At 50.7% G+C, this 20,569-nt stretch overlaps 6 protein-coding genes across 8 annotated transcripts; 3 read left to right on the top strand and 3 right to left on the bottom strand.

The window, feature by feature from the left end:
• Positions 1-20: 20 nt before the first annotated feature.
• On the top strand, positions 21-2,838 carry LOC6614925. Its single transcript, XM_032726486.1, has one exon. It carries the CDS (start codon positions 153-155, stop codon positions 1,611-1,613), a length of 1,461 nt encoding a protein of 486 aa, XP_032582377.1. The 5' UTR covers positions 21-152; the 3' UTR covers positions 1,614-2,838.
• LOC6614924 lies at positions 1,897-3,555 on the bottom strand. 2 transcript variants are annotated; one of them, XM_032726489.1, is made up of 3 exons: positions 3,364-3,555; positions 2,889-3,310; positions 1,897-2,782 (listed from the first exon to the last, which is right to left on the bottom strand). In XM_032726489.1, the coding sequence occupies exons 1-2, from the start codon at positions 3,517-3,519 to the stop codon at positions 2,906-2,908; spliced, it is 561 nt and encodes a 186-aa protein (XP_032582380.1). In that variant the 5' UTR covers positions 3,520-3,555; the 3' UTR covers positions 1,897-2,782; positions 2,889-2,905. The 2 variants fall into 2 exon arrangements, with proteins under 2 accessions (XP_032582380.1, XP_002039341.1); XM_002039305.2 differs by having other exon boundaries at positions 1,897-3,310.
• Positions 3,556-3,760: 205 nt separating this feature from the next.
• On the bottom strand, positions 3,761-5,628 carry LOC6614923 (U4/U6.U5 tri-snRNP-associated protein 2). Its single transcript, XM_002039304.2, has 4 exons — positions 5,518-5,628; positions 5,404-5,457; positions 4,195-5,347; positions 3,761-4,135 (listed from the first exon to the last, which is right to left on the bottom strand). The coding sequence occupies exons 1-4, from the start codon at positions 5,537-5,539 to the stop codon at positions 3,880-3,882; spliced, it is 1,485 nt and encodes a 494-aa protein (XP_002039340.1). The 5' UTR covers positions 5,540-5,628; the 3' UTR covers positions 3,761-3,879.
• Positions 5,629-6,402: 774 nt separating this feature from the next.
• LOC6614922 (L-xylulose reductase) lies at positions 6,403-7,851 on the top strand. The gene is made up of 2 exons (XM_002039303.2): positions 6,403-6,779; positions 7,352-7,851. The coding sequence occupies exons 1-2, from the start codon at positions 6,472-6,474 to the stop codon at positions 7,770-7,772; spliced, it is 729 nt and encodes a 242-aa protein (XP_002039339.1). The 5' UTR covers positions 6,403-6,471; the 3' UTR covers positions 7,773-7,851.
• LOC6614921 (mucin-19) lies at positions 7,834-20,094 on the bottom strand. 2 transcript variants are annotated; one of them, XM_032724638.1, is made up of 5 exons: positions 19,696-20,094; positions 17,359-19,219; positions 8,716-13,848; positions 8,426-8,647; positions 7,834-8,360 (listed from the first exon to the last, which is right to left on the bottom strand). In XM_032724638.1, the coding sequence occupies exons 1-5, from the start codon at positions 19,699-19,701 to the stop codon at positions 8,170-8,172; spliced, it is 7,413 nt and encodes a 2,470-aa protein (XP_032580529.1). In that variant the 5' UTR covers positions 19,702-20,094; the 3' UTR covers positions 7,834-8,169. The 2 variants fall into 2 exon arrangements, with proteins under 2 accessions (XP_032580529.1, XP_032580530.1); XM_032724639.1 differs by lacking the exons at positions 17,359-19,219; positions 19,696-20,094 and adding an exon at positions 14,574-14,592.
• LOC6614920 (probable sulfite oxidase, mitochondrial) lies at positions 15,176-17,333 on the top strand. Its single transcript, XM_002039301.2, has 2 exons — positions 15,176-16,341; positions 16,405-17,333. The coding sequence occupies exons 1-2, from the start codon at positions 15,444-15,446 to the stop codon at positions 17,217-17,219; spliced, it is 1,713 nt and encodes a 570-aa protein (XP_002039337.2). The 5' UTR covers positions 15,176-15,443; the 3' UTR covers positions 17,220-17,333.
• Positions 20,095-20,569: the final 475 nt, after the last annotated feature.

Below are 20,569 nucleotides of genomic sequence, written 5' to 3'. Positions count from 1 at the left end.
CTTTCAAGTGACGGTCACACTGATATTCATTCTTGACAATCGATAGCTTTTGGCAAGTGACGCTCTTAATATCGAAAAACCATAAGGAACGGTAGGCCCATTTCGTTCGTCGTGTTCACAATCTTCTCGCGTTTTCCTAGGAACTGGTCAAGATGCCCATCACCGGGCTGTGCATCGAACTGCGCCCCAACCTATTCAGCGGCGTGGTCTTCCTGCGATTCGACCAACAGTTTTCGCAGAGCCACGCGACTAGCGTCGTCGTCCGCGACTACAATGTTTATATCAGCGAGAAACCTGAGAATCAGGCGGTCGACTTGGATTCCAGCTCCGATAGCGACAGCGAGGACTCCGACAAGCTGATGATCATACGACACGCGCAGTTCGGTATGGACATTGCCTGCCTTTCCACGTTCTTGGTCAGTGGCAGCAACATGAGTTTCCGCTTCAACTACAACAACATTGATATGACCAGCGTGGATGGGAACGCTGTGGACGTGCCGCTGGCGCCACTACTCCTCTCCTGCCAGGAGAACGAGGCCATCACTATCAACTGTCGTGATTGCCGCGCGGAATTGGTGGCGGGCCGGAGCTATCGCAGGCTGAGGGAGTTTCCCAGCCTAGTGGTGGATCCCAGTGAGTTCTTTTGCCACAATCATGGACCGGCGGGCAAGACCCAACCAATTAGCTTGACGCCCGCCGAAACGGATCTCTTCTATGGCCTCAACTATGTGGTCATCAACTTTAACAAAGAAAGTTCGTGCATGCTCAATCGCGACGATCACTTGTACTGTCAGCGCTGCATGCGTTATTTGGGGCTGACCATGTTCGATGGTACCGCCGCTCGTATCTGGGCTGATGCGGTGCGTTGGCGTCCCGCAGGAGCGGCGGCTAATGCCCCCGAGCGACACTTCTTCCAAAACTCCACGCTGACGCAGCTATTCAAGCGTCTGCTGCACTCGCTGTGGCCTCAACCGTTGCCTCAGCTCTGTTTGAACACCAGTCGTGCGGTGCTGGTCACCTCGATGCCCAACCGAAATCAACAATACATGTTTTTGCACGTGGTGGAGTCACAGCTGCGTGTGCTGCGTCGCATTCGCCCGAATTCGAGCCGTCTACGCTGCTTTCGCGCCTGCAAGCTGTACTACGGCGTTTTTGGCGCCAATTCACCGCTGATGGAGAAGTGGCAGGCGCAGCAGACGCTGCCCCATATGGATGTATCACTGACCATGTTTCTAATGATTCAGAAGCGCCTCGAGACGAATGGCCGCTTGATTCCGGACGTCTTGTGCACGAACTGTACGGAGGAGCACCTGCAGTTGTCGTACTTCTTTTATGAGAACGAGGATCAACCTGACGGCGGGGTCGTCGATTCGGATGTGTTTATGGATCAAGTGAGCAACATGCATCAGAAGGAGGTGGATCCCTACGAGACGGATGCAGGAAATGCCAGCGAGAGCGATGACGAGTACTCGGATACGGACACCGCTTCGGAGGACACGGCGGCTCACTCACTCGGCATGCGTACCCTGCTCAAACGCAGCCCCACTCCGCCGCAGTCTTCCGCCAAAATGGCCAACACCACCACCCCGTCCGCCTCGCCGGAGGACAAGTAGTGCCCCAATTCTATTCAGAAATCAAGCATAGCTTGTAAGTCGGAAACTATGTTTCTTGTTTTCGGTATACAACGGCCGACTGGCCCAATAATTTGTCAAAGATTTTTTTTTTTTTAGGTTAGCAATCAGTTCCATCCAAAATACTTTACTATGCCTTTGATGCAAGTCCTCACATCCATTGCTTTTTTTTTCGTTGTACATTGGCTTGAAATTAATTAGCAGTAAGCGGAATTGATAACGCCAAAGACTATTTTTTGTTTTGTGAAGAAAAAATTTGATTTGATTTTATTGCTTGACTCGTTTTACATATATGTATATTATATATAGTTTAACAAACGTTTTGCAACAAGTATTAGCTGGATAAACGACTTCTATATGTATGTACTAGCACAAATGCAGTGCGTTCCGTGACTGTAAGTCCAATGCGACATGTTAAAGTCTTGGCCTTACAGCTGCGAAACGCACTGCACATGTTATGAAGAAAAGAAAGAAGATTGTTTGCTTTTGTTTACACTTTGACGTTCCCTATTAATTCACATAAGTTAACGAGAAAAAAATAAGAGTAGAGTAATAGTAGTTATAAAGTAAAATTGAAATATTGAAAATATTCAATTTTAATATATTTTCAAAGAACTGAATTAACAAGTTTTCCGAAATGTGACTTACCAAAAAAAATGAATAGGAACTAAGCGAAAAAAAAAAGTTATTGCTTACGAATAACATATATTATAAATATATAGTAATATGCTTCAATATGTTTCCAGAAAGAAGATTAAAACAGAATATGTAAGAACTATGATTTAGCTACGCAAACATTACACACAAACATTATTGTCCAACATTTGTAATTCTGTTCTTAACTACACATGTCAACAAATAGCCGAGAAACATTTTAATTTTAAAACTCTGATGTAAAGTATATGGGAACACACCTACTTATATGTATATATTTAAAGTCAATGGGATGAATGTAAGGCGGAGCAGTGCGCGCCGGGACTGTAAGACGGTACTGCTGACAGTCATACATTACTCGCATAATTACTCGACAAATGTGATTGAAGACGCTTTGGGTAATCTCAACTTGTATTTAGTTTTAAGCGAAACTCATGTGTTCATCCAAACAAAGAAGAGGAGAAGAAGGCTGCCCAGGATCAGGCGACGAGGATCACCTGAGGAGGAGTGAGGATAAATAAAGTTGGCATCATATACACATTCATTTCATGAAGCGAACGCGTGTTTCTTTGTGGGCTTCGCGGGTCAGCAATGGATCATCACCTGCTCAGGGGGGCACTTCACTTGGCCAGGCGGCGCATCTGCTGTGTCTGCTCACTCATGGCAATCTGAGCGTTGTCCGCCTGGTTGATCAGCGCGTCCAGCTTGTCCAGCTGCGAGTCCATGCGCTTCTGCTTGGCCGCCTTGGCGGCGCTGACCTCGGCAGCCGTCGGCGGGGGCTTGGCCAGCGGCTGTTCCTGGACAGGAGGACGCTCCTCCTGGCTGGAGGCGATTGAGCCCGATCTACCAATGCCAGCCGAAAGATCCACCGAGCCCGAGCTGGTCCGGGCAAATATGTTGGTCAAACTGCCACACGCCGTTTGCTTGAAGCGATTCAGTTTCTGCTGCGTGCTGGAGAGGATGCTATTAAGCTCGCCCAGCTTGCCACCCACATTGCCCAGGCTCTCGTCTTGTTGCTCCAGCAGCTGGAGAGCGAATTTTAGTGGCGATTCGTGTGGGGTTAGAGGTCAAAACATACCACCGCCTCGGCGGCCTCCTGCTCGGCCAACTCGTGCTCCAGTCTTGCCTGCCGCTTGCGCTCGAACTCCGCGGGATCCGGCGGCTGGAGACCCAGCAGCTCCGCCCGTTGGCATTCCTGCTCGTAGCTGGTGTTCTCCGGCTGCTCCGACGACATGCTTCCGAACACTATCACCCAACGACTGGCGATGCCATCGATTTTTGCTGGTCGTGGCCCCAATCCACCCACTTGGTCGTGCATGGAGTGGGCACAACGCATGCGCAATCCAGCTGTTTTGGGCCACAGCTGATGCTGAGGCTTAAAGCTTAAACGAACACCAATTCTTAAGTCTAAGTTAGAGTTAGATCAAAGAGCCCATCTAACCAGCACTGTTCTTCTACAATTAAACACACTTGTCTACATTTCTCCTATTCACGCGCACTCATAGTCCTTACACTGGACTACAGCATACTTTATTTTTTTATCATGCAATTTTTTAATCGAAATACCGCTAGGAGTAACTAAAAGTCAGGAGGATCACGAGGAGTTTGGACAGCGCTCGTAGATTTGGATGTAGGACTCGGTGAGCGTGATCATCTGCGGCAGGATCTCGGTGACATGCAGGTCCTGCATCTCGTACCACTGGCCGTTAGCCTTGTGCAGGATGTGGGCACGATAGGTGCCCTTCTTGGGATCGCCGTCGTGCACAATATTCGCCACCAGATTGTATTTCGTATCCTTGACATCTTTGTCGCGCTGCCGCATGCCCAGAATGTCGCCAAAGTCCACGTGCCTGAAAACGGAAACCAGTTGTAATTAACATTGTAAAAACACTCGCGTGCTGACACTCACTTGATGGGGAAGTTCACAATGGTGGGATTCTTTTCCAGGAAGAATGTGTTCTTGGTAAATCGCTTGATGTACAGAATGATGAACTGCGGCAGGCGGGTGATTTCGAAGCGCTTCATAAAGTTGGCCTTGTAAGTCTTGTACTCCTTTTCGGCGGAGCCATTGAACTTGCTCAGCAGCTGATATAAGTTCACCTGCGGTATGATGTTCTCGCGGAACTCGTCGGTGAACAGCGGCGGCGGCGGTAGATCGCATGTGAGGTAGATGAAATTTTTGTCCTCCACCTGGTCCTTGTACTCCTCTGTGGCCAGCAGTTTCGCCTTGGTCGCGTCGTCCAACTCAACGGGCGGTATCTTGCGCGTGTAGATCTTCATCTCGCCCAGAAATATCTTGTAGAGTATAGAAGAATTCGGCTGTTTGTTGCCCTTGAGGGCGCGGTGCAGGGTATTGAGGAACCAGGACAGAAAGTCAATGGGATCGCCTTGCTCGGTGATCTGGAAACGCTTGCTGGACCAAAGCACCACAGCTTGCAGCATCTCGTGTGGCGAAACGTGCGACTTAAAGTTCCGCGGATTCCACATCTTGCGCATTAGTTCGCCGAAACGTTGCACTAGCGTGAACACGGAATCGCCAGGTGGCCGCATGACATGCGCATAGCTTTGCTTTTGCAGGAAGTAGTCCCTGAGTGGACCGACGTGGGAGAGTGCATGCAGCACCACATTGCAGTAGTCGTTGGCTTTGATGTTGTTCAAACCCACGACGCCGGGTAAGTACAGAACACCGTCCACGGTTCGCGAATGCTTCGGCTGTAACTGATCCAACTTGCTAATCTCCTGGCGTGTGAACGTCGGATTCAGCACGTATTTGATATCGTCCAGCGAGGAGTCGATGATCTCGTAGTTATCCGGCAGGCAGTAGAATCGCAGAGTGTGCAGATTGAGGAACACGTGATGCGCCTCGCCCACGGAATGCGTGTAGGCGTGGGTGTTGGTGCCACGTCCCTGGAAGTACTTGCCGCACACCAGGCACGCATAAACATTGATCCTCGTCAGCGAAATGGAGCACAGCTTCTCGAAATCGAAATCCAGCAGATTACGGTTGATGGTGTCCAAGTAGGGGCACACCCTGTACTTCGGATTGAACACAGAAGGCGTCTCTACGGATGGAAGCGTGGAGTTATGCCCTGTAAACAGGTTTATCTGCAATAGTTACCATCCTCTTCCACGGGATTTGCCGGCTTCTTCTCCAGCTTCATGCGCTTGGCGGCTAAATGGTTGTTGCAAAAGTGAAACTAATGTGAGCTTATTTGAATGACTTAGGACCTACCTGATGCTTGCGTTTGCGCCATTTTCAGCTGATTTAGTTAGTTATTCATTTAATTTTAACTAAAATTAAGTTTTGTTTTGTTGACTACTTGCCGCAGCTATCGATTGGCAGGCAAATCGATGACAGCGATATAATAACTGTTTACACTGTTATATTCCAAGGAGTTAACACTGCTGAAATTAAAAAGTTCACATTTTTAGATGAATAACAACTTAAGACAGAGTTCTATCCGAAATTTATATGTATTAAATATTGGTCCCCAAACAGAAACCTTTGCTCGGCATAAATTATTTACATAATTATATTGAATTATTTATTTGATAGTTTTCAAATGTTCTGATACTTTAGATTAAATTCAAAAATGATGCTAATTAGCTAACTTAACTAAGTCGCCTCCAAACTTTTAGTTTAACCAAGTAACTAACTAATTTAATAATAAAAACTTTAATGCTGTTAAGTATGTTTATTTAAATTTCTTTTTTCTTTATAAAATGTGCTTTATTCAAACCATTGCTTAATTGAAAATTTTTTTTTATTTAAGTATAAGTAGGGAGCTTAGATGCAAATTGTTTATAGTTGCTATAATTGAGAAACTGGTTGGGCTTGAAGAACCACCAGGTCATTCACGAATCCGGATTCTTGTGCTTATCGCTCTATTTGGGCCTATGGCTCTATTTATAACCGATCGTTTATCAGTTCAGGGGGCCACCAAGCCTCGGGCCACCCCACTGCCACCCCCTGGAGGAGATTCTCTGGAGATCTGCGATCGAAGAACGACCTTAAACGCCCTACCGCAGAGAGCCAAAGCTCCCGGCTTCGGATTCTCCGAGGAAAGCTCCGGTCTGGCCGGCGATTGGTGGCGTCGATAAGGTGTAAACAGTATTTCTAGTTCAGTTCGCCCAGCGATCCTCTTGCATTCGGAACGGAACTTTCCAATATTAAGCAGCTATCATCATGTGGACAGATCTTGCGGGCAAGGTGATCTTGGTGACCGGAGCCGGGGCCGGTATTGGCCAGGCGTTGGTCAAGCAGTTGGCCTCCGCGGGTGCTACCGTCATCGCGGTGGCCAGGAAGCCGGAGCAGCTCCAGCAGCTGGTGGCCTTCGATCCGGTGCACATCCAGCCGCTTCAGTTGGATCTCAGCGGCTGGCAGGCGGTGCGCGAGGGACTGGCGAAGGTGCCTCTGCTGGACGGGCTAGTCAACAACGCCGGCGTGGCCATCATCAAGCCTTTCGAGGAGCTTACCGAACCGGATTTCGACACGTAAGTGGATGGTGATCATCCGATTGTCAGCTAAAAGCTGTGCTAGCAAGCCTAGCTTTGGGACAAGTAAAAAAGTACAAAAAAAAGTACTTTTAGCCAACATTAAAAAAAAAAATAGTGTTTAATAGGTATCCCAACACAGTTTTATTAATATTATCTTATGTTTATAACTTTTTTATTGCCGGCAAACATTTCTAAACCTATTTGATTTTCTCTTTTCTTCACTAAAAGTAAAAATAACATATATAAACGAGATAATATGTATCGTATTTATAAATAAATTTATCAATTAATTAATTAAAAATCATCCAAATGGAATATTAACTAAACGGAACTCTCGTTCTTATCAAAAACAAGTTCTGTTTGGTTTTTAAAAGATCACGATCACCGGAATCGTTAAACTATGATAACGATTATCATGATCAGATTATAAGAAAAGGCAACTGGAAGCCCAACTCTAATTGACCTTCAGCATTAAATGTAGCATTAAACCATTTACGAATCCCAAAAAAGTTTTGGAAAAATTAGTCGTATCCAATTCTAACTAATATATGATTTCCATTTCCCTACAGCCACTTCGATGTGAACATCAAGGCGGTGTTCAATGTCACTCAATCCCTTCTGCCCCGCCTGAAAGACGGAGCCTCCATTGTCAACGTGTCCTCGATAGCGTCGTCTCGATCCTTTGGCGGCCACACGGCCTACAGTGCCACCAAGGCGGCCCTCGATTCGCTGACCAAGTCGCTGGCCTTGGAGCTGGGTCCGCGCAAAATTCGCGTCAATTCCGTCAATCCCACCGTGGTGCTGACCAAAATGGGCGCCGACAACTGGTCGGATCCCGCCAAGAGTGGACCGCTGCTGGCCCACATCCCGCTGAACCGGTTCTGCGAGGTGCAGGAGGTGGTGGACGCCACCGGCTATCTGCTGAGCAGCAAGTCGAGCTTCGTGAACGGCCACCATATCCTGCTCGAAGGTGGATACTCCGTTTCCTAAGACGTCCGCGTTAACTTTAATGTGCAAGCCCGAAATTTGATACAAATGAAATATGATTGAATTAAAACAGTGGAAATTCCATGATTTTATAATACTCTCCATACACATAACACAAGGGTGAGGTAAAAAAAATGCCATTTTGTTTGTTTGTTGCTTACGAATTACATACATTTTTTGAAATGTATTTATATAGACAATTTTGTGCTTAACCTTAAGTTTTGTGCTTAAAACTAGAGTTGGAAAAAAATCCATAGATATACAATTTCATTTTATATTTAAAATCCGTCTATAAACGACTGGCAACGAGCTCTCCTGTCGGTCTAAAGTCGTTTGTATTTGAACAAGATTAAATAGGAGGGTCGTTGCGCAACACACGTTGATGTGAGTGCCACCCAAGTTAGGCGCAGATCTTGCCCTGCTGCTGGCTCTGCAGTTGTTGCTGCTTTTTCTCGCGCTCCCGGCGACGCAGCTTCTTGCGCCGCCGATCGATAACCGCCAGTTCGCCCTTGATGGTGTTGTAGGCCTTGCGCAGATCCTGGATCTGTTTGCGCAGGATCGTGATGCACTCGTCGGAGCTGAGAGCCGGATCTGCAGTGGAAAGCGGACTGTTAGATGGAAACCAAGTGGGGCAGGAAATTCATTTTTGCTCTTACCCAGCTCGACGAGGAAGTTGTACGGACATGGTCGCACGCCCGAAGAGTTGGTCGACTGGATGCCCTGCTGCAGTTGCGTCTGCTGCTGTTGCAGCAATTGCTGTTGCTGCTGCTGCTGCGCGTTGCTCTGGGGCATCATGTGCTGGCGGGCGCTTTGCCGTTGCTGCTGCTGTCCTGTGTTCGGTGCTATGTTATCCGAGTTGTCGTCTGTATCGGAGCCCGCTGAAAGTGAAGGCACGTGTCATTGATCTACTTGCTCAAGGGATCTACTTGGGTCAACGCTAACTTACCGGCGGTGGTTGTGGTTTTTTGATTGCGCATTCCGGACACCTGGCGTCGCCGCTTGCCCAAGGATTGGAGCTGGGCCGCCACGGCAGCCGACGTCTGGGCGTTTATCGGTAGCGGCTTGCGGTTGCGTTTACGCTTGTTCAGCGCTCCCAGTCCGGTGGAGTCCTCGTGCTCGAGCTCTGCATTCTTCTTCGTCTCTTCGCCACTCTCATCCTGGCTGGCCGAGTCCGGCGAACTGTTGGGCGCCGAGGGATTGACCTCTCCCGTCTTGGCCGCCTGCTGCTGCTGGCCGCTTTGCACTTGATGCTGCTGCTGTTGCTGGATGGCAGCAACTGGAACGGGTGGCGGCGTATCCGGCGGCAGGGGCGTAATGCCCACGATGGCTAGAGCCGAATTCACCGCGGGTGGTAGCTGATCGGTGCCACCGTAATTGGGCGCCGGACTGCCCGGTATGGTTTCCTCGCAAAGCAAATTAATCGACTCGTTGTGGGGATCGCTGATCAAGGGCGAGCTGGCCGCCGGAGCAACCACATTGAACAGTTCCTTGCCCACGGCGTGCATCACAAATGGGCGCGCCACCACTGGGGCACTGCTGTTGGAAGGTTCGGCCATTTCCGCGTCCATAACGTAGTTGGTGGTCATCTCCGATGACGCTTGAAGCACGCTGGCCTGCTGCTGCTGTTGCTGCTGTTGGGGGAAATTGGAGATGACAGTGGGTGTTCCTCCGCCGGCAGCTGCTATAACGCTTCCGGCTGGTGCCGCTCCCACTGCTCCGCTCACTCCTGTATAGGCCTTTAGCAACAGTCCACCAACCTCGGCCCCTTTTGGTGCGGTAAGGAACGTTTTGGGAGAGATCAGGACGGGTGCCTGCGAGTTCGGCGTAGAGCCAGGACTGTGACGCATCACTGTGGCGGCGGAGGCCACCATGAGAGCTGGCGTGGCCACCACAACAGAGGCGGGAATCTCGGGTAGCACAATGGGAATGCCAAAGGAGCTGATACTCTTCGACTGGCCTTGAGCCTGACCCATCTCCTCCTGCTGCTGGAGCTTGGACAGCGGTGGTGGCTGAACCACCCCGGTGAGTTTCCCAGCAAAGGAGCTACCCTCTGCGGGCTTCAGAGGAATGGGTGCTTGGATTCCTGGCATAGCCTTGGCACCCAGTTCCAATTTCACGGGAGCAGGAACCGTAGGCGTGGGTGTGCTGCTGCTGGTGCCCTCCGTTTCGGCGGTCACCGCCGTCGCCATGGTGGCCGTATTAGTTTGACCCTCCTCTTGCTGGGATCCGGGACTCTTCTGCTCGCCAGTTGTTGTGGTCGTTGTGTGCTCTTCCGCTATCACATCCTCGATGACCAGACGCTGCTCGGAGTCGGTGCTGTCCATTGATTCGTCTGAGAATCCTGCTCCTGCAGTGGCAGTCGAGTTCGGAGTATGGGCGTTGGGTGGGGTACCTGCCGTAGAGCTGGCCAGCGAGAGGGCTCCACCAACCGGCGTCTTTCGCTGCTGGATGGCACACTCCAGCTTCTGAATCGTCTCGCTCAACTCGCTGTTCTTTGCCGGCAACGAAGACTCCAGAATGGACTTGGTCTCCGGACTGCTGGTTGCTGGTCCGGGTCTATAGAGTTCGCCCAAAAGTGGACCCGTTTGAATCTTGAGTGGTTCGCTCAACAACTTCAGGGTGTCGAGCTTGATGGCACTACTGCACAGATCCAGTTTGGCCGTCGGGCTTGGCACCACATCCTCACTCCCTGGTGTCTTGGCGGCGGCAGCAGGTTCCACCGGCGGCTTGCCCTTGTTGTTCTCCACCTCCTCCTTTTTCTGACTGATGGCCTTCAGCACCTTGTCCGCTATGGAGCTGGTCTTCTGCTCATAGCTTCCGGCATCCAGGTCGAAGGGCCCCACTGCTCCGGCCAGCAGTATTTTCACGTTCTCCAGTTTCTCAAACTTGTTGTCCTTGGACTCGCCCGAACTGTAGCCACTGCCTTCGTTGGATGTGCTCAGCTCGAACACGTTCCTGGTTTCGATGAAGGGGCTGCCCACAATGTGTGGAGCCGGCGGCTGCTTGCTGGCATTGATCGCCTGCGGTGGTGTGCTCAACTTGGGCGAGGCCAAAACTGGGTTTGCTCCCGTGGGTGGAGTGCTGGGACAACTCAAGCCGGCTGACCCAGCTGTGGGCGTTGCGGTAATCACTGGCGTCACTGCAGTTGGTGTAGATTCACTGGCCGACACGGGCGGCGGGACAGGCGTACTTGGAGGCTGCAGTGCATCCGTTAGCGCTCGAGTGGTCTCTTGCACAGTCTGCGCCAATTCCTCGTTCAAGGCGGTGATGTTCAGATTAAAACTGGGCGACTTCCTCAAGGCATCGAATGGTGTGGCATGATGCGGAGTCAGTTGGCTGTAAGTGGAGGAGGCTGACAGCTGGGCGTGGCCGCTCGATGTAGTTGGCGTACTCAAGTTGGACATGGCCTCCGGTGTGCCTGCTCCGTATGATTCTACTGGCCCTAAGGTGGGTTGGGTTAGCTGCTGAGTCTTCTGCTCCACTGGCAGCTGGACTTGATCCTTATCCAACTTGTAGGTTTTCGACTTTTCCATACACAAGGCTGGCTCCTTCAGTGGAGAACCCCTCTTTTTAAGCTTGGGCGCTGTTAATAAGCTTAATGATGATGTCATACCACCATAGCCACGCTCGCGACCAGCGGCGGGACTTTGGTGCTCTAGGATGTGCTGAATCGCGCTGGCCTTGAGTGCTTGCTTCCTGGCCGCCGATCCGACCACCACTGGGGCTGGAGTGGAGGCACTGGCTGCTCCGCCTGATCCGGAGGCTCCTGGTGTTGGCACCACTGTCGTGATCACCGAAGCACCTCCTGCAGCCGCCATTGCACCGGCTGCAGTGGCTCCGGCAGTCACAGTACCGCCCACAGAGGCCATTGGAGAGATGCGCTTTTCAAACTCGAAGGGCTCCGTGTCCTTAAACTCATAGACATCCGAGGAGAGTAGCTTCCGCATGCTTATTCCCGAACCTGCAGCAGCTCCTCCACTGCTGCTGTACTTCGACTCCTTGGCCGCACCGGACGAGCTGACCTGTGCGACATTGGCTGGCTGTGTAGCCGCTGCTCCCGGCGTCGCTCCTGGGACAGTGCCACTGCTGATCTCCAGCTTGCTCATGTCCGGCAGGGAGCGAGTGGCCGAACTTGAACTCACCGCGGAACCTGTCGAACAGAAGGAACTGGACGAGGAGGAGGACGATGAGGGCGAGCAAGCTGCCGGCATTTCCACTTTCAAGCTTGCCACAGGTTCTGCAAACTTCTTTGACTCCTGACTTGCAGAGGAAGAACTAGCAGCTGTTCCACTAGCTCCTCCGGATTGTTTCTTGAGAAGCTCTGCCTTCTTGGGCAAATGTTGTTCCACTGACTTCTTGCCGCCAATTGTTAGGGGCTTCTCCACGATCACCGACGTGTATTTGGCCGTAGTAGAGCCCGATCCGGATGAGCTGGCTGCCTGGGCAGCCGAGGTATTCCCAAATCTAGCTGGCGCTATCAGGGCGGTGGGTTTTATGTCTGCTCCTGACAAGAAGGGTTTGCTCTTGGTTTCCTCCTCCTTAGGCTCCGTTTTGGGTTCGATTTTCAGAGGCTCTTCCTTTACAGCCAGTTCCCTTTTGGTCACTGGTTCATGATGCAATTTGGAGGGAGAGGCTGTGGGTTCCTTTTTGCCTGCTCCACATCCCTTTAGTTGTTTGCGGTAGTCGGAGGACTGCGAGTCCTCGTCCGCATACGATTCCGTTTCCGAGGACAGTTCCGTGGAGCTGCTCTTGGCCGACGACTCCAGTTTGGGCTCCTTTTTGATGTCCTGCAGCACTGCCTCATCGGATGGCTCTTTCTTCGCAAGATCCTTCCGCTCCTCGTTGCTCGCGGCGGTCGTCAGGAGCTTCGGCTGGAATCCCTTAAGCTCCGATCTAATCTCGCTAAGATCATAGTCGCGTCCCTTAGCGGAAGCGGCGCCACTGCTCATGGCACGATTACCTCCGGCCCGGGATCCCCGCAAAGAGGAAGCCTGCTGTTGCTGCTGCTTGGAGGAAGCTGCTCTTGCCGCTGATGGTTCCTCTTCCTCCTCATCCTCCTCGGAATCATCGCTAGGATGGGCAGCGGGTGCCGAGGAGGAGGCACTACTGGCCAAGCGTCCCTTCCCTGGCGGCTGTGCCTTGCCCGCTTGTGGTTTGTCCTTGGCACTCTGCCTCTTTGGACGCCGCACCGGTTCATCGGAGTCTGAATCGGACTCGGAGGCCATTGAAGCATCGGACACCCGACGTGGAGTGGTGGTGCCGGGAACGACTCGCGTCGGGCGCTTCTTCATCTGTTGCTGAAGTTGCGGCTGTGAAGCAGCCGGGGACTTGGTGCGACCAGAGTGGGCCACCACAGACGAGGGTGTGGTGGAACGCGGCGGCATGGAATCGCTGCGTCCCCGTCCGCGCTTGGCTCCTCCCGTTGGTGGGGTCTTGACTACCGTAGAGAGCAGCGAGGGTGTGGAGTTGGCGCCTCCCAAAGATCCCGACTGCGATGGAGCTCCAGGTCCAGTCGAATTTCCCGATGAGGGTGACATTTTGGAGCAGCCATCCTTGCTTGGCTGCTTATCGGACACTCCTGGGGGCTGTGAGCCCTGCACCGAAAGGGAACCTCCTCCCCCACCACTGCCGCTGTTCGCACTGCTGGTGCTAATGGTGCGAGTTTTCTGCTTGGATCCCTTGGTCAGGTTCTCGGCAATCCGTTCGCGTGGCACCCACTCATCGTAGCGATTGTTCCAGCCTGTGTAGTGGACTAGATACATGGGCACTCCGCGCTGGACATTGATCTCGATTACTTTGGCCTCGTAAGTGCTGCCATGCGAGCTGGGCGACTTCTTCTCGTGGTAGTTCACCTTCAGCTTGTCCCCGATGCCCACCACAAAGTCGCCGGTGTCGATCTTCTCCACGCTAATCTTCTCCTTCTTCCGCTTGCCGCTGCTCGCCTGCTTCTCCTCCTTGTCCTTGTCTTTCTCCTTGTCCGCCTGCTTGCTCCGCTGGTGCTTCTCCTTCTTGTTGGACGCGGGCTGGGCGGTGGCCGCTGCTCCGGATGTGCTTGTGCCAGCAGAGGGCGGTGCAGCAACTGGAAGTAAGACATATTTATTAATAAACGTCGAGTCTTCTACTTTGTTTTATTTATTAATTATTTAAATGGCCTCATTCCTAACTCGTTACTTATGGTTATTAATAAACTATAGTAATTTTTTATTTGGTGGTTTTAACCAATTGTATAGGGTTATATATGTATATAGATTATACATATTTAAACATTTTTTTTAATACTTTTCACAGCATTAATATCCTAATCATTCAACTACTTAAATATTGAGTCCAACAAAAGAAACTGTTCAATCCAACGAAATGAACAGCAGAACAATTAATAATTATTTACACACGCCCTCGCGCATTTTCGCATTTTATTTATAAACATTTCTGAGACATCTTGGTTCGAAAGAGAGGGAAGATGCCTTCAAAGACAATAAACAACTAATCAACATGAAAGCATAATCGTGCTTGCATTACTACAGATATATCCACGAAATAAATGAAAATTTTTTTGATTAAAAAGCGTTTTAAAAAGCTCCACCAGTTAGAAAGAGAGCGGTGATAAGTAGATCATCATTTCCACATTAGTGAGCATTAAAAAACAAAACAAACAAACAAACTTGCTGGTGTTAAGCAAAAAGAGAATTTATAAAATATCCGTACAAATTTAAACGTTTTTCTTTTTGCTATTCTTTTCTCATGAGCATATCTCGAATTAGAGGGAGAGGGAAGATGAAAGCATGTCTTATCAAATTATCATACCCATAAAAACAAACGAAGCAACAAGTGCTTTTGTCAGAGCTTTTTATCTGCAGATATGATTGTTTTAACGAGCTTATTTCCGCTATTAGCGTGTATTTTAGTTATCCACTCTTGGCCGACAACTTTTGCCCAAGTATCGATACTGGAATCGATACTTTCAGGTGGTATCGAGTACTTCGGCGAGTACTTCGTTGGAAATATGTAAAATTAGAGTCGAATCTCACATACTCTTTACCTACAACCATACTTAATGGATATGCTGCCACTTGGTGCAACTTTCAATATAATATAATATGTAGAATATAATATATATATATATATATATATATATAATATGGTTAATTTTTGATATTTCAAGCAGCATTTATAGATAGAAACTACTTTATAGTTACATATGATTATAGTGGATTATCTACAAATGCACACAAATGATTAAATGATTATAACTATTTTCACAATTAATAATGTTTACTTTATCTCATCACCCAGTTACAAAGTCTGTACTCTTCATAAAGTTTGATAAACACCAACGAGATGGTGAAGTGTAGCTACCCTCTGCAACGGGGTAATGAAAACAACACGAAACCGGGTTGCCAACTGCGCGAAATATCGCATGGGGGCGGCTGGTAAAAAGCCGAATTAGCGCTCCCAAGATTGCTTATCAATTAAACCAACGCCGATTGGGGGCCAGAGGCTGCTGGGGCCAATGACGGCACTGGACAAACACAAGACATATCACTAGGAGACCACATAAATCAGCAGTGAAACAGATTCACCGGTGCGGCAAGAAGCAGAGCGGGGCAGCTTGAGATTGGTTTGGATTTCATTCGAAACGGATCGAGTGATTTACCGGTTATCAGTTACATAACCATGCGCTTGCTCAGGCCCAGCTGGACGGGGTTGCTGCGCGGATGGCACCACCAGCATCACCGGCGTCTTCTGCTGACCACCAGTCGAGGTAGCAATGGAGAAAGGGAGGAGCAGCAGCACAGCCAATGGAGTTCTCCGGGCAGCAGGTCGGAGCAACTGCTCTATGCTGCCTTTTGGGCAGGTGGCCTGACCCTGGGCTACCACTGGCTGACCGACAAGAAGAACCATGTGCTGCTCGAGGGGCAGAAGGTGGCCAGCGAGGAGGAACTGGAGGCAACGGCCCGACTGTGGCACGTGACCAACAGAAAGGAGTTGCCCACCTACAGGGCAGACGAAGTGGAGCAGCACAACTGTGCCGAGAAACGCATTTGGGTCACCTACGGCCTGGGCGTATACGATGTCACGGACTTTGCCGAAAATCATCCCGGTGGCGATAAGATCCTGATGGCCGCCGGCAGTGCCATTGATCCCTTTTGGGCCATCTACCAGCAGCACAATACGCTGGAGGTTCTGGAGCTCCTAGAGGGCTTTCGCATTGGCAATCTGGAGGGACTGGTGGTGACCAACGTGGACGATGAGCTAGGCTCACCCTGGTCACAGGAGCCGCAGCGCCACGCTCTGCTCAAGCCAGCCTCCAAGAGACCCTTCAACGCTGAGCCACCCATCGGACTGCTGGCCGAGCAGTTTTACACGCCCAACGAGCTATTCTATGTGCGCAACCACCTGCCAGTGCCAGTGATAAATCCGGAGGATTACGAGCTGGAGATCGAAGGTGGCGCCAAGGACAAGACCCTCACTCTGGAGGGGATCAAGGCCCTGCCCAAGCACTCGGTCACGGCGGCCATCATGTGCGGTGGCAATCGACGCTCCGAGATGACCAAAGTCAAGGCCGTAAAAGGTAAGTCGTCTAGTTAGGTATCTCTCTGATGATTCCCTTAGGTCCATTTGTTCCTATTCCGAGGTCTTTCGTGGGGAGCTGGTGCAGTGGGCAATGCCAAGTGGTCAGGAGCTCGACTGTGCGACGTTCTGAGGGAGCAGGGCGTGCAGCCGGATGAGACCAAGCACGTGATCTTCGAGGGTGCCGACCTGGATCCCACTTCCCACCCGTATGGAGCATCGATACCACTCGCCAAGGCGCTGGATCCCAGGGGAGATGTCATCCTGGCCTACGAGATGAACGATGAGCCGCTGAGCAGAGACCATGGCTTCCCCATCCGCGTAATTGTTCCCGGCACAGTGGGCGCCCGCAACGTGAAGTGGCTAACGCGAATCGTGGTGGCGGACAAGGAATCGGACTCGCACTGGCAGCAGAACGACTACAAGGGCTTTAGCCCTAGCACCGACTGGGACACGGTAGACTTCAGCAAGTCGGATGCCATCCAGGCCATGCCGGTGACCTCGGCCATCTGTACGCCACAGCCAGGGGCCAGGGTGAAAGTGGACGATGACGAGGGTCACATCACGGTTAGGGGATACGCGTGGAGCGGCGGCGGCAGGAAAATCGTGAGGGTGGACCTAACCAATGATGAGGGTGTAAGCTGGCACGTGGCCGAACTGGAGCAGGAGGAGATTCCCGATGGCAGACACTACGGCTGGTCCCTGTGGACCGCTCGTCTACCCGTTTCCGAGGCCCAAAGGAAAGCCGGTGATGTGGAGATCTGGGCCAAGGCCGTTGACTCGGCGTACAATGTGCAGCCGGAGAAATTCGAGCACATCTGGAATCTGCGTGGCGTCTTGGCCAACGCGTATCACAAAGTCAAAGTGAAGATTATCTGAAGGGGGGATTTCTGGCAATACTCAGATAGAAGGAGACATAGATAGAAACTAAGACGACAGTTTGTCCACAACAAAATAAAGACAAACCGATTTTGGAAATCAGTGGTTACCTAACCCCTTCTACTTCGTTCTCACTTACCCGATGGTGAGGCATCCCGACTGCGCTGCATTTCCGCGGAATTGGCCTTGCTGGAGGCGGAGGCACTACTGCCCGAACTGATGTTGGTCTCCTTATCCATGCTATGCCTGGTGGAAGCGGCCGCCACAGCCGCTGCCTTGATCTTGGCCAAGGGCAGATCCGATTCGGCATCTTTGTTCATTGCCGTGGTCGCAATGGCTGCTGAGCCACCCGCAGTGGCTGATGACGAGTTGGTCGGAGTGGAAGCAGCTGCCGAAGTGGTTGGTATGGCCGCAGCTGTTGCGCTGGCTCCCGATCCGGCCACTGATCCGGACGAAGTGGCTTGAACCACAGTCGACTTCTCCTCGTACTTTTCCACCAGACTCTTGACCTTGCCCTGTTGACTGCTGGCCGCTGAGCCCTTCCTCTGCTTCTTAGGTGGCTCCACCACCACGCTGGATTCACTGGTATTGCCCGACTCCTCAGCTGCCGACTGCGAGGCGGTGGACACGGCTCTTGCCGGCGTAGAAGAAGCCGCCGCTGCTGCTGCTGCACTGCTCGATGTGGAAGCCACTACGTTTGTCTGGTTGGGCTGGGCCAGTTTGCTGATGGTCTCGGTCTTCATGGTCTCCATGGGCTTTGGCGAGGCCACTGAATTGGCTCGCACTAGACTCCTACCCTTGCTGCGGTTCGAGTTGCGCGAGGTCATCAGCATGGAGCAGCCCAGCTTTCGATGAAAATCGCCGTATGGTTGCAGAAACTTCTTGTACGCCTGCTTCACCAGATTCATCACACTCACCGTGCAGGGCGTGAAGCCCAGGCGCATGGCGATGAGCTTCCACTGATTCTGCGAGGTAACGCGGTTGTAACCACCTCGCTTCTGCACCGCACGGAAGAGACGGTACAGATCCACGTCCCGGCTGAGAATGGAGGGCACCTTGTTCAGCGGTGTTCCCCGGTCATCCATATACTTGTACAGCTGGGCCACGAACCGATCCTTCTCCTCGTGCGGCTCATCGTCGGAGGAGTCCGAGTCAATCTCGCCCTCGTCATCGCTCGAGATGTTCGTCAGCCCGAACAGCGAATCCCTGTCCCAATGGGCAGGCAGAACACTGCTGTCCAGAAACTCGAGGGCCGCCTGCACAGCAGGCACATCTTGCTTGCTCGCCACTTCGCGGGTGAACTCGGTGGCCTCCTTCTTGGGCACCGTGTAGTAGCGGCCATCCTTGAACGAGCGCACCAGGTATTCGTCTTTCACGCGGATGCGAACGGTGGCCTGCGCGGTAGGCGCCACCACCAGTGCGGGGAACCACTTCTCCTTGTCCTTCTTCTTGGACTCCGTCTCCACGCACACCACCTTGCCGATGTTCTCCTCCTTCTCGTTCACCACCTCCTTGGCATCGCTTTCGTCGTCGTCCTCGGAACTGTCCTCGTTCAGGTGACCGCGCCGTCTGCCCCTTCGACCACCCACCACGGGATTGCCAAAGTGTTCCGGATGGGTGAGAGGCAGCTGGTCTAGCGTCTCGCTTTCATTAAAATGCCTGCCGCTCTTGAGGCACAGAGCCGTTCGCCTGAGCGTGGTGATGTCTCCATCGTCGAAGACCACCGTGTACTGCGAACAATCCTGGATCTTCGTAATGGTAGCCTCCACTAGTTCCTTGCGATCTGGATGACGCACCTCCACGACCGCACCGACGCGAAGTTGGCCCGTTGGTGCTTTGATGGCATCATCGGAGACAATGCCGGAGCCTAGGCCCTGCTTGTAGGCCACCTTCACCTTGATATTGCGCACCACCTTGCTGACCTTCGCCTCGCAGAAGGCGCCCTTGTACTTGGCACTCACCTCCGTGCCCACGGGCAGCGAAGGCGGATCGTCCATTTGCTGGAAAGACAAAGGAATTCCAGATTTAGATAAGTTAACGAGAGCACCTTACGCTGATGGGAATGGCTACCATTTTCTTCTCCTGCTCCTTATTCTTTTGGCTTCGATTATATGATAACATAGTGATTCGCGAATTGCTTTGATACATTTCGAATGCTTTAAACAAAGTCGTTTGAAGGAACAATTTACTTAACTAGCTGTCTAACCTAATGAGACTAAATAAGACTCTTTGTTTGAATAAAGCAGAACTAAGCAGACATTCTAAGGACTATAGTGACAGTAGTTACAAATAACGAGGGATCCTCTTGGAATTATCGAGTAGAGTATAGAAGATGGTCTCACTATAACCACCTGTATGATTTCATACGGAATGAGTTCAAAATACGACGTTATTATGAAATATTTCCCATTAACTACCCATAATTGGATCAACTGGCTCGCACCATTTTTGCTTTGTTTTGGCTCATCCCACTCACCTGCATCCTTATCTGGAGATTTCTATGCTGCTGCTGGACCAAGTGTTGGGATCGATCCTACTAACTTTCGCCTGACATCTTCTTCAGGTGACCGATTTAATCCTTTTTTTATGAGTTTTTAATTCTTTTGTTTATCAAATCGAGTGCAGCGTTGTCGTTCTTCTTCTTCCTGCGCAGCTGTACCACCCACAAGGTGGAAATTTCAATATCCCAGCCTCCTGAGCGCAGGATTCACTGCAGCTCTTTTCGAAATCTGGTGGCACCGATCTTAGTCTCTGTTTGCGCAGTTTATTGGACAGCTGGTCATCTGCGGCATCACCTTATTTCGAAAGATACTCCTTTAGTTTACGTTTTTGGCGGATGAAATTTTCGTGAAATTCTAGAGATGACCGGATACCGATAGGCGGCTATTGATAATAGGGTAGTTGCCTATCGAAAGACAACAGCTACTCATATATGGAGCTGCGCTCATACATTTTTAATTGCCCATAGATGGCGTCATTGTAGCATAAGCTTACATAACATATTCGAAATTGAATAACATTTTTTCGAAGTAAGTCTGTACAATTTGTTGAAAAGTTAAAAATGCTCATAGATGGCGTTAATAATAAGGGCTTAATACTCGTAGAGTAAAAGAGTATACTAGATTATACTAGAAAAGTATTTAACTGGCAGAAGGAAGCGTTTCCGACTGTATAGAGTATATATAATCTTGATCAGGATCAATAGCCCAGTCGATCTAGCCATGTCCGTCTGTCCATCTTTCCATTCCTGTATCCTTTCTTGTATATTTTAAATACATGTACCTTACAATGTGATGTTCGAAATTGAATAACATGTTTTACGAAGAAGATTTTTATACTTTTAATATTTC

Source organism: Drosophila sechellia, chromosome X (genome assembly GCF_004382195.2).
Source record: "Drosophila sechellia strain sech25 chromosome X, ASM438219v1, whole genome shotgun sequence".
In the NCBI taxonomy this organism is placed as follows: domain Eukaryota; kingdom Metazoa; phylum Arthropoda; class Insecta; order Diptera; family Drosophilidae; genus Drosophila; species Drosophila sechellia.
The sequence above is the reverse complement of the archived record's forward strand: the minus strand, read 5'-3'. Positions and strand labels throughout refer to the sequence as shown.

Bases quoted from the DNA above. Each gene is read 5' to 3' on its own strand.
- LOC6614925 (XM_032726486.1), top strand. From the start codon at position 153: ATGCCCATCACCGGGCTGTGCATCGAACTGCGCCCCAACCTATTCAGC.
- LOC6614924 (XM_002039305.2), bottom strand. From the start codon at position 3,519: ATGTCGTCGGAGCAGCCGGAGAACACCAGCTACGAGCAGGAATGCCAA. The intron at 3,311-3,363 runs GTATGTTTTGAC...TTCGCTCTCCAG, and splicing joins AGGAGGCCGCCGAGGCGGTG to CTGCTGGAGCAACAAGACGA.
- LOC6614923 (XM_002039304.2), bottom strand. From the start codon at position 5,539: ATGGCGCAAACGCAAGCATCAG. The intron at 5,458-5,517 runs GTAGGTCCTAAG...ACAACCATTTAG, and splicing joins GGCGCAAACGCAAGCATCAG to CCGCCAAGCGCATGAAGCTG. The intron at 4,136-4,194 runs GTGAGTGTCAGC...TTCCGTTTTCAG, and splicing joins ATTGTGAACTTCCCCATCAA to GCACGTGGACTTTGGCGACA.
- LOC6614922 (XM_002039303.2), top strand. From the start codon at position 6,472: ATGTGGACAGATCTTGCGGGCAAGGTGATCTTGGTGACCGGAGCCGGG. The intron at 6,780-7,351 runs GTAAGTGGATGG...ATTTCCCTACAG, and splicing joins ACCGAACCGGATTTCGACAC to CCACTTCGATGTGAACATCA.
- LOC6614920 (XM_002039301.2), top strand. From the start codon at position 15,444: ATGCGCTTGCTCAGGCCCAGCTGGACGGGGTTGCTGCGCGGATGGCAC. The intron at 16,342-16,404 runs GTAAGTCGTCTA...TCCTATTCCGAG, and splicing joins CAAAGTCAAGGCCGTAAAAG to GTCTTTCGTGGGGAGCTGGT.
- LOC6614921 (XM_032724638.1), bottom strand. The intron at 8,648-8,715 runs GTAAGTTAGCGT...CTTCACTTTCAG, and splicing joins AAAAACCACAACCACCGCCG to CGGGCTCCGATACAGACGAC. The intron at 8,361-8,425 runs GTAAGAGCAAAA...TTTCCACTGCAG, and splicing joins CAACTTCCTCGTCGAGCTGG to ATCCGGCTCTCAGCTCCGAC.